Source organism: Gossypium hirsutum, chromosome A08, assembly GCF_007990345.1.
Source record: "Gossypium hirsutum isolate 1008001.06 chromosome A08, Gossypium_hirsutum_v2.1, whole genome shotgun sequence".
Lineage (NCBI taxonomy): Eukaryota > Viridiplantae > Streptophyta > Magnoliopsida > Malvales > Malvaceae > Gossypium > Gossypium hirsutum.
In genome coordinates, this window is record NC_053431.1 from 4,955,112 (window position 1) to 4,967,231 (window position 12,120).

Below are 12,120 nucleotides of genomic sequence, written 5' to 3' on the forward strand. Positions count from 1 at the left end.
AAAAATTAATTTATAATTTTTTGAATTATTTATTAATTAATTGAAATTCGAAAATGAAAATAAATTAATTGGTTACTGTGAATTTGTTGAATGTAGAAATATTAAATATATTTTCTCACAGATTCTTTTCTAATAAAGTTGCAATGATTTTAACAAAATTAGAATCGGGTTGAGAAAATTATTTAATTGAGAAATTAATTTTTTATTTAAATTAATTTATGATGTTTATTTTGAAAATAGAAAAACAATTATTGGGTTGGATTGAATTATAAAATAATAGGGTTAAAAGTTTCAAGAAGTGTTTATAATTGGACCCGATACAAGAGAGCTCCAAAAGCCTCTCATGTTAATACATAAGACAATAAACCCTAGTACATTTAACTAGGGTTGCCGCCCCCCATAATCCTATTTAGACTAGAGTTTATTTTTTCTATTAAACAGGCATTAAATGCTTCTACTAATTCAACTAGGGTTTTACTTCCTCTCTCTATAAATAGATGGTACTGGTAGGACTAAATATACACATTTTGAGATATTGTTATTTTGCCTGAAAATAGTCAAAATTCATTTTTAAATATAAATTATATTTTTCGGGAATAACAGTTCTACCAGTTTTGTTTAAGAGAGGGATTTACTTTCTCACTGAAAGTAAAGAAATTTTTTCTGGTTCTATGTTTGATCCGAATTCATTCGAGCCCACACTTGAAGTAGTTCATGATAGGAGAATAGCGGAGAAAGTTGTTTGGTTGAAAGCCGGGAACGACAAGGATCCTTCTAGTCGAAAACACAAGTGCAATTTTGATAAACGGTTTATTACTATAAATATAAAAAATCTAGTCGGTTTTCAAAATTTTAATTTTCCGTTGTGCAATGATAAATGTTTTCAAACCAAATTTTTCCCAACAAGAGGAAGAGAGGTTTACTCTTTTGATTGGTGCCGGAGGTGAGAATGGAAAATGCCATACAACGACTATTTTAATAGCTCAATGACTTAGATGAAAACATTTGAATAATTTAGTGACTATTTTATAGCCTTTTGAGGTTGAGTCACCAAAACATAAATTTATTAATAATTTAGTGACCTTGGATGTAGGTTACCTTTTTTTAAAATAGACATAACAGTTTGACTAATGGAGGTACCAACTTGGAAAAAAAAGTATTTTAGGTGCCACTTGTCACAAAAAAAAGGGTTTAGATAGCAATATGCAAAAAATGGTATAGTTTAAGTACCAATTTGTGGACAAGCCCTAAAAAAAGTTCATTAGCAATGGATGGTTTACTAATAATCATATACATACACTATATATTAAGAGTTTGACTAAGTTGGTGTGTTACTCATTAACCGGATCGCAACTCAGTTGTAAAATTATCAAAAATTCATTCTTTTTACAAAGCAATAAATATTATTTTGGCATTAAAAAAATCATTTTGAGGGTACTACTTTTTTTTATATATTTTGATAAATTTAAGGGTAAACTATACTGGTAGTCACCCAACTATTAGTAAGTTTCTTTTTTGCTCAATCAACTATGGAAAGTTACAAAATAATCACTCAACTATTCAATTTTTTTCTTTTTTGGTCACCTGTCGTTAAATGACAAACAGTAAGATAATGTGACAACTTTTGAAATTGACATAATAACAAATTTAGTCCTCAATATTTACATATTGTGTCAATTTAGTCTTATTTTTAAAAATTTAGTCCTTAATATTTACAATTACCAAATTTTATCTTATTTTTTCATGAAAATATAATTCAATACACAATATGTAAATTAAAAATAAAAAAAATTCCTTTTTTTAAAAAAATTGCATTTATAATTAAACTAGATAGTCTCCAAATACATTTTGTTTCTTATACTTCAAAATATTGAAGAGTGAACTAGCGAAGACCGAGTTATCTTAGTTGCTAGTGTTCAATCCAACGATTGAGAATCGAAGTATTAAGAGAAAATAATGAGAGAATGTGAAGGTTATGATCTTGATTTCTTGGGTGTTCCCATTTTTGGTATATTTTCTATCAAATTTAGCTGATAAAATATTTTTTTAAAATTTTTTTAGGTGAAAATGTCACAAAGGCAAAACTGGAAAAATAATCAAATTACACAACGTGTAAATGTTGATGGTTAATATTTTTAGAATCAAGACTAAATTAACGTAATATATAAATGTCGAGGGTTAAATTTACTATTTGCCAATTTTTAAAGCAGCCACGTCATCTTTCCATTAGCCATTTAATGGTTGGTAACCAAAAAAGAAAAATATCAAACAGTTAAAAGACAATTTTGTAATTTTTTATAGTCGGGTGACAAAAAAAAACTTATTAATAGTTGAATGTAGTTTAGCCTAATTTTTTTTTTAAAATACATTCAAAAGATGAGAATTATTAGATTTAAACTAAGACATTATGGTCTTCACTATTTCGACTTTCCATTTTAACTAAAATCATAAATAAATTTTATATTATTATTTTTATATAAATTTGATACATAAATTTTTTCACCAACATTGTAGACATGTCATTTACTTATATATTTTATTTTTTACCAATATATACGTATCAAATATTTATTTATATATTTTGGGAGAAAAATGGAATAGAAAAATGATGTGAGACATGAGGTGGCAAAACTTCAATGTAAAGAAAAGCAAATTAGTTAGGTTAATTTTCGAATCATCACCAAACTAACTGTTTTGACGTTCCTCTTAACTTGTAATAATAATAAGCCAACATCCTCCTTCCATTCTTAATCACAATCAAACTTTGTCTTTCAAATGCCATTGCTGGTTGGATAACGACTTTAACTATATATATATATAAAATTTTTTAAATAATCTTGTTATAAGTTCTGACCGTATCTGTTTTTTTTGACACAATATCTAGAATTATTCATAGCCCTTCCCTAACTTATAAATAGGAGAATAATGTACAATTGAATCCACGTCCTCCAACATTAGCAACCACACCTATGCCAATTAAATTAAGTTTCAGTCGGCTATATATATATATATATATAATAATTGAAAACTGCCTTCTTAACAACCTTCTGTTCGTTCGCCCCTTTTTAGCTTTTCTTCTTTTAGTTTTCTAAGTCAGTTTGTTATTATTATTGTGCAAGAAGGGTGACCTGAACCAAAAGACAGCACTATTGTTTTGAGAGCTACTTTACTCACTGAGTTTCCCTCTACCATCATCCTCTTCGTTATACGGTTTATAAACTCGAATTTTTATACTTATCAGAATGTTAATGAATACCCGATTTTATTGCCTTCTTTAAAACTGATATTACTGTGTTTTGTCAAGAAAAATTAAGGATTTTTTTTTTTACAAATATTGAACATCTTTGTAGGAAGTCACAATTGTTGCTTCTATAGAGAGTCACCCACACTTTTTCAACACTTTTTCATATAACAAGGATGTAATACAATCAAACTCTGGTTTAGTTGAGTACATATAGATATGTTTCAATGAAACTACAAATAGTCTAATCGGGCAAGTGGTTAAAGTTCCTTGTTAGCACTCCAAGGATTAGGTTGAGTCGAATGGTAAGAAGCTTGATGTTTTTTAAATAAGGCCTCATCTTCGAGCCTTGTGGGTGGAAAAAATAGTGTTATGAGAGTTTTACCTTCTATTTAAGGGTTTGATCCTACACAACTTTAAATTTAATCAAAGTTCAATATAATTACCGAATATCAAAATGTCTCAAAATAAAATTAAAAATCAATAGTAAATTTAAGCGAAACACATTAATTTTCTAATAATCATCATTAACATATGGTTAATCACCTAATTAAGTGTTGCAATCACATCTAATCACAAAAGCACTTCAACAACACTTACAACAAACTGAAGTAATGGGGGGTAAGGTAATGAAGTTTTGGATAAATAAGGATATCAATTATTACAAAGACTCTTAATTAATAGATTAAGCCCTTAAATTCAATCAAAGACAAAATTAAGAGTGACGTGAAATTAGAGATTTTAATAGTTAAAACAGTAAGAGGGAAAAGTTTAGTAGGGAATGACAATCAAATATGTGTGGATGAGAGGGAGATTTAATCAGAAAGTTTGGTGGGCAAATATGAAATTTTAATTTCCTTCTTAACAATGTTTGTTGCTGATGTTGCAACAGATAAAGGCATTAAAAGATAGTTACAAATCTCCAAACATTTTTGTTCTTTTTTTTGGGTTGGGGGGGGGGGTCTTCCCACACCATGCATTTAAATCCCCCACTTTCAGTTCCTCACTTAATGCATAATATTCACTGCAAACAACTAGCTAAGCCATTCAGTCCAACATGGAGAGATCACACCCCAAACCTGCATTAAAGGTTTCTTCTTCAATTCCTTTTCACTTATTTCTTACGTTTTTTCAATGCTTTTGGTTAATTTCCTAACAAGTTTGTCCAATACTACTTAACTCATTTTCGTCCAATCCTTAATTAAGTATACTTACGTAAGCAGAACACTATCTATCAAGGTCGAAGGTAGAAATTTCTTTTAAAGAACTAAATAAGAATTTAATCTTGTATTGACTTATAGTTTCATTATTTTTGGAGTCAAAGTACTATCTTATTACATATTAACTTGTAATTTTATTATTTATAAAGAAATTAATAAGCAAATTTTCCATTTGAGAGAAGCAAAGCTCCCACTTAATCATTTAAATTCGCTTATGCTCGAACCAACAACTTCCAAGATCGCAATACACGATTCTTAGTCTTTGTTTTATTTTTTTATATAATGCCTAAAACTACTCATAACCCCTCCTCAACTCATACATTGGCAACAATACCGGTACCAACTAAGTTAAGATTCAATCGACAATGTAAATCTTTAATATTTTATTTATCAATTGTTGTCTTGCTTATTTGGGTTGTACCATTAATATTTCATTATTCTTCTTTTGAGCAGACAAAAGATCAGGTGAAAGACAAATATTCCAAAGTAAACACATTTATCCATATATATTAATTTCCACTAATATTTCACTTCTAAATAAATAAATAAAAGGCCAGATTTGTATGAATATAGGTTACACCCAAGCCTGCAGCCAAGGAAAATACTAAGCCTCAAGAGTTCAAGCTTCACACTGGACAAAGAGCCGTTAAGCGTGCTATGTTCAATTACTCGGTACGTATAATTCACTATCACTTTCATGAATTAAGTGTTTTTTTTTCTTGCTTATATAATTATTAATTATTAATTATGTGGTTAATCAGGTGGCGACCAAGTTTTATCTCTTGGAAATACAGAAGAAACAAGTTGAGAAAGTGCAAAAGGTAATTAAGAAAAATGATTAATTTAAATTAATGATTAATTATTTAATAACATAAATAAACATTGAATGGAGATCAGATGATTGAAGATGAAGAGATACGTTGTTTAAGAAAGGAGATGGTTCCAAAAGCTCAACTCATGCCTTTCTTCGACAGACCCTTTTTCCCTCAAAGGTAAAATGATAAATATAAACAAATAATAATAATATGAATTATTATTAGTAAAAAGAAAATGGAAATGCAGATCGAACCGGCCTTTAACGATCCCGAGAGAACCAAGTTTCCGCACAGTGAATTCTAAATGTTGGAGTTGCATATCGGAGAATGAGCTCTATTATTTTCACCATGCTCATGCTTGGAACCCCATCAAATGAACACACAGTTACTAAAGGTTGCATACTGTACTCAAATCAATGTGATTGATGGGCTACGTGCGTGCGTGCATGCATGCATGAATGATCCATGTACAATATATCAACATATGTAGTTGTAGGATGTTCCATTGTATCTCATCTCATCTCTTTTGTCATTGTCTTTTGTGTTTTATCGGCTTAGACAGTGTAAGGAGATACAACCCCTTTCCACTAGTCATTTAGTTTCAAAATAAAGACGTGATTGTATCTACTTTTTAATTTTTGGCATCAAAAAATCATAATTTTCCATTTAATTTTCTTCTTTCTTTCCATGCAAACCAAAGCACAAAACAAACACAATTACTTAATTATGAAAAGCAGTGTCTTATTTCAATTGACATAGACATTGTTATCAATGTAGGAGGATGTAGGTTCTAATACACGTATTATCCTCTTATTTATGGGTTGAAAAGAAATTATAAATAGTTCTAAATATTATAATAATAATATTTTGTAATTTACAAAGCTAAAATCCATCAATAAAAGATAAAAAGATAATTTTAGCATAACGAAAATTAGTATTCAAAGTTCAATGCACTTATTAAAATTTTACCTCAGTTACTTCTTAGAGTTATTAGACAAAAATTCAGTTGAATATATATAAAGTAAAATTTATAAAACAACAAATTTTATTATATTGGTATTTGTGTTTTTCTTAATAATTTTATAATTATATTTAAAACTATATATTTGAAGCTATAACTTTAAAATAAATATTTAAATTGAAATATTTAAAGTCTTTTGAGTGAAAATTTAATTGGTTAGATTTACAATTTGGTCCTTAAAATATATTTATTTTTCTACTTTAGTATATAATTTTTTTTGTCTCAATTTGATATTTAAAGTACACTCAAATTCCCAGTTTGGTACTTAAAGTACGCGTTTATTATACTTTTTAGTCTATTTTTTGACAGAGGTTAAAAAAATAATCTTATAATCAATCACAAAGCGCCACGTGATGTCTTGATGTAAAAATCAAATATTTTCTTTTATTAAATGTATATTCACATTAGAAAATATAAAAATAGAAATAAATATATAAAAATTTAGAAAAATATATATAATCTAAAAAAATTACGATAATTGAAAAAAATTAGTTGAAATTAATAAAACTATTACAAAATGTAAAAAAAATTGTAAAAAAAAATTGAAAATAATTCTTTTATAAAATTTTAAAATATATAATTATAAAATGTACTTAAATTTCAACTTTTTTTTTTACAATTACTTGAAATTTAAATACATTTTTTTAATTTTTATATATTATTTTAACTTTTTAAAATTTAAAATTACATATTTTAGAATTTTATAAAAAAATATTTTAAAACTTTTTTATATATTATATATATTTTTATATTTTTAATCAATATAATATATAATACTAAAATATATAATTAAAAAAAGAACATGTGGTGTGTTTTAATAGCGCCATGTGGCCAATCAACACTTAGTTAACATCCGGTCAACAACGGGTTAAAGTTAAAAGTGTTTTTTAATATTTAATATTATATTTTTCTATTTTTTAATTTAAATTTAATGTTTTTATTTTAAATAAACCTAATTGCAACATGGCATTTTTCATTGGCCAAAACATGTCACGTGGCGTTTTTCATTGGCCAAGTTGCCTAACAGTTGTCTTTTAACATTCATTATAGAATGGACCAAAAATAAAAGATATTGATACTTTTGGTATCAAATTGGGACAAAAAAATTTAAGTATTAAAGTGAGAAAATAGATATACTACAGAGACTAAATTGTAAATTAAGCCAATTTAGTTTTCGTCTAAATAATGATTTTGTATATTTTTATATACATTTCTTTCATCCCTCACAACCTCGGTGTTATGCCTAATAAGATAATTTGGTAGGGGACAACATTTGCTTGGTTTGCAAGTTTTTAAACTCTCGTGAATTTAAGTATTGTACTTCAAATTACTTGGGCGATTGGACTATGGCAATAACAATTAGTGTTGTATGGCCCAAATTTTTCCCGGGGCCCAATAAACCAAATAAATAAATACTAAACCCAAACCTAATACCTAATCCTAGCCCAATTAGCCCAATACCCCAAAAAAAGAAACTCTAAATCACCTAATCCCACTACTTTAGTTGCATTGATAAGTGCAAATAGCACTTCTCCACCACTCCATACCTGCAAAAGAAGACAAAAAAAGGGCAACAAAGAAAAACAATAGAAAATGAAATTCTTTGTATTTTTTTTTCTTTGGGTTTTGGGCTATAAAAGAGCCCTATGTTCATTGTAACAAAGGAGGGGGATTGGAGAGAGGAATCTATTGTATTTTAGAGAGAAGAGATTTTTTTTGAGATTCAAGAAGAGGTTTTTTTTTTTTGAGATTCAAGAGGGGATTTTTCTTTTTTTTGAGATTCAAGAACAAAAAATCAGTATATCAATAGCAATCAAAAAGGTTCAAAGGGTTTCATTATATTCACTCCAATCGTAGTAAGAAATAAGGGATAGAATCAAAGCTGCGCGTTTTGGGTCAAAGGGCTATTGTCCGTTTTAGTCCTTCCCGGTTATTTGCGTGTGCGAATTAATCCCCTCTTCTTTTATTTATTACGGATTTGCCCCAAAATATTGCTCTCAGATTCGATTATGTCCTTCCTATTATTTTTTATTGTTTCTGTTTACCTTATTTATATTATTATGTTTACATTTATCTCTTATTTCATTCTAATACTAGTATTATTAGCACTTCTATTGTTTTTACTATTAATTAATGTATGTTTATTATATATGTACATATGTACATTTCTATATATAAGTATTATTTTTATTACGTCATTTTAATATTACTATTATATCATATTTACTTTCTGCATTTTAATAATAATAATATTATTATTACTATTATTATTAGTGTATATTTTTATGTACATATATGTATGTATATACTTTTATATATAGTATTGTTTTTTTAAATTTAATATTTTTATTTGTTCTTTGTATTTCTATATTATTATTATTATTATTATTATAATATGGTAGTGTGTATTTGCATTATATGTATATATATATTGATATATAGTATTATTTTTATTTACTTTACTTTAATATTATTATTACCTTCATTCCATTATTATTATTACTATTATTATATTTTACTATCATTATTTTTCATACGTATATATGCTACTGTTTATATTATTATTACTATAACTACTATATTTTTTTTACTACTCTATTATGTATTACTAATATATTATTACTACTATTGTTACTGTTATTATCATCACTTGTTATTCTCATCACTATTATTATAATTTATCATTGTTAATTATTATTTTACTATTATTATCTAATATATCATCATTATCATTATTTTCATTATAACTTAATAGATTATTATTATTATTATTATTATTATTATTATTATTAGCACTACTTTTATTACTATTATTTAATATATTATTTTTACTATTATCGTCATATTGTTACTATTACTATTATATTATTAGGTTATTATATCTTTTACTATTATTATTGTTGTATTTTTCTATTATTGTTATTATATTTTCCTTTATTTTTGTATTTACTTATACGTTATTATTTTATATTAACTAATTTGATAACTGTATATTTTTTAGCATATTTATTTTATTTACATATCATTACTTTTATTATTATTTCATCATCTATTCTATTTATAGTTTTTTAAATAATTTCAAACATTTAGCTTATTCATTATTTCCCTTTCTTATTATTTATTCGACCCATTTATCTTACCTTCGTATTTATCGTTAGTATTCATATTTGTGTTTATGTTTATCCTGTTATAATTATCAATTTTTATTTGTTATGCATTCTTTATTATCTCGTTTCATTACGAATTTAGGTTTTATCCAACCCGATAGTGATTCTTTCACTGAAGTAAATATTTCGTATTTGGTAATCCGAGACAATCGTGCCCTAACTTACTGGATTTCGATTTTTTTTTCTCTCACGTTTAACCTAAATAACGGCATATTCTTTTAAATCATAATACGAGTGTTAAATAAAATACTTACTCTTTGATATTTGAGGTGTTGTGTCCTAACTCACTGGATATGACATCTTATTACCTCGAGATAAGATTTTTTTTTTGCAAATAAGGCGATGCTTGGTGTTTGGAAATTTCGAGAAAGTAGTGCCCTAACTTATTGGGTTGCCACTTTTCTTGTTGAATTCGAATAATTAAGCACCCTTCTAAGGTTTTTAAAGGTTTTCTAAATGCAAGCCAGTATCTTGGAATTTCAAAGCAATATGTCCTAACTTATTGGATATAGCGTTTTGCTGTTTCGAGATAGGAATTCAAAAAAGGTTAACTTAATGTCAATACTTTGACGCGAGTGAATCCCAATTTTCAAAGTTAAAATATTTTAAAGGGGACTACATCTTAATTTTTTTTTCTTTTTTAAATTTCCGTCATTAAAGACATTGGATAATCAATTAGGTACCAATTTTTTGTGCGTTACGAGGGTGCTAATCCTTCCTCGTACGTAACCGACTCCCGAACCCGTTCTTTTATTTCGTGGACCAAAAAAAATTATTTTAGAATAAAATGTTTCAAAGGTGATCCAATCACACCTAAAAAGATTGGTGGCGACTCCCGTTTTCGTTTTTTAAAATCAGTTCCCATTTTTTCAAAACTCGATTTGAAAATGGTTTCGGCAGCTTGGCGACTCCACTGGGGACTAATAAGAGAGTCAGGCCATGTAATTGATTATCTCTTGTCTTCATGTCAGAAATTAAAAATTTTAAAATTTAATCCTCTTTGCATTACATGTGTTTGTATTATTACATGCTATATTTTGATCGCATTGCATTTGCATGACCGTTGTGGTCACACCCTTAAGTGGGAGTGAAAAGCTACGCTTTCGTGAGGTTTTTGCCTCCGTGCAGGATAGTGGATCACTTTCGGGATACATCCGTACCTATGGTTTCGTGAGATTTTCATCTCCGTGTAGCCATAGGGAAATGTATTCCCCTGAACTGAACTCGATTAAAATGAGCCTATAATGGGTGAGGATCGAGGAATCTGCTGGTTCGGGTACCTCAAACTTTAGAACCAACCCCATGTCGAAGGACCGTATGAGACCAACTTAGACATTACTCTTATAAGTTATCGTTGAAATTTATTGATATCATGTGATACTGACTATCTCTTTTCTTTTGCTTGCATCTCATTTTGCATTTACAAAGATATTGGTTCATGGTCAGTTTCTAAGTTAGGAAGTTTTATTATGGAGAACGGACTTCTTGATAAAGTGGAAGGCAATGTTAATGTCCACAGATGGTCCGAGCAAACTCAACTAGAAAAGGGAGACAGCATAGCTATAGGATATGTGTCGGAGCTGCCAGATTATACTCGTATAAGTGTCACACAGAATAATCTCCAAGAGCTTAAGGAAATTTGGGATCAGTGGGGCAAAGAGACTAAGCAATTATTCTACGGTAACTATGGAGACTTACCTTACTTGCTTGATGTTCAGATAGACGAGCACTTATTCAGAGCCCTTGCTCAATTTTGGAACCCGGCATACAGTTGCTTCACTTTTGGGGAAGTAGACATTGTACCTACGGTGGAAGAGTACACTGTTTTACTTCATTGTCCCCGGTTTCAGAATGATAGGATCTATTCCCGAGCTCCTTGTGTCCCTACCTTTTGGAAGAAATTGATGATTATTACGGGGATGAGCGAGCAGTGGGCCACGGCCCGAATTAAAGAAAAGGGTGAGTGCAAGTGCATTTCGTGGGATGCTTTGAAAGATTTGATTCTGACACACCCTGATGAGACAAAGAAGATAGATGTTTTTGCCCTAAGTTTATATGGATTGATGGTCTTCCCTAGGGCTTTGGGATATGTGGATGAGGCAACTACGGATCTTTTTCATCGACTCAGTAAAAAGGTCACTTTTGTCCCTACAATTTTGGCGGAAACATTTAGGTCTTTAGGTGCATATAGGAGGGCTGGTGCTGGCAGGTTTATAGGGTGTGCTCAGTTGCTTTTGGCTTGGTTCTACAGTCATTTCCGGTTGATAGATAGGGTGGTTTGTCGGGTTTACTTTGAGGATTATTCACCGTTGAAAGATATAATAGCTTCAACCAGGAGAGTTGATGTTCCAGAAGAGAATTGGATAGCGTTACTTCAGAACCTTCAGTCGAAAGATGTCGAGTGGAGGGCTCCGTAGATGATGCCTGGTGAGGTTCTTTACCGATGCGGTAGTTTTGATTGGGTACCCTTATTGGGGATTTGGGGTGCCATTGGCTATGCCCATTTGCTCGTACTGAGGCAGCATGGATTGAGACAGTTCATACCAACGACTTAGGGGTTGGCTCAAAGTGAGTTTGTATATAGAGGAGCCGATTACAAGAGGAAGGTTAGTGAAGTTTCTAGTGCTTGGAAGAAGACTTGTCGATTAAGAAGAAA

General features: G+C 29.1%; 1 protein-coding gene across 4 annotated transcripts; it reads left to right on the forward strand.

Annotated features, from left to right (window-relative positions):
* Window positions 1–4,195: 4,195 nt before the first annotated feature.
* LOC107918956 (protein TPX2) lies at window positions 4,196–5,946 on the forward strand. 4 transcript variants are annotated; one of them, XM_041075709.1, is made up of 6 exons: window positions 4,196–4,331; window positions 4,915–4,947; window positions 5,035–5,133; window positions 5,223–5,282; window positions 5,359–5,453; window positions 5,509–5,946. In XM_041075709.1, the coding sequence occupies exons 1-6, from the start codon at window positions 4,299–4,301 to the stop codon at window positions 5,651–5,653; spliced, it is 465 nt and encodes a 154-aa protein (XP_040931643.1). In that variant the 5' UTR covers window positions 4,196–4,298; the 3' UTR covers window positions 5,654–5,946. The 4 variants fall into 4 exon arrangements, with proteins under 4 accessions (XP_040931643.1, XP_016704009.2, XP_040931644.1 ...); XM_016848520.2 differs by having other exon boundaries at window positions 4,203–4,331; window positions 5,524–5,946; XM_041075710.1 differs by lacking the exon at window positions 4,915–4,947 and having other exon boundaries at window positions 4,242–4,331.
* The last annotated feature ends 6,174 nt before the right edge of the window (window positions 5,947–12,120 follow it).

What these genes read in the sequence shown, in the direction of transcription:
- LOC107918956 (XM_041075709.1), top strand. Translation starts at nt 4,299, where the DNA reads ATGGAGAGATCACACCCCAAACCTGCATTAAAG. An exon ending in GTGCTATGTTCAATTACTCG is followed by an intron (nt 5,134 to 5,222) that starts GTACGTATAATT and finishes GTGGTTAATCAG; the next exon opens with GTGGCGACCAAGTTTTATCT. An exon ending in AGACCCTTTTTCCCTCAAAG is followed by an intron (nt 5,454 to 5,508) that starts GTAAAATGATAA and finishes ATTAGTAAAAAG; the next exon opens with AAAATGGAAATGCAGATCGA.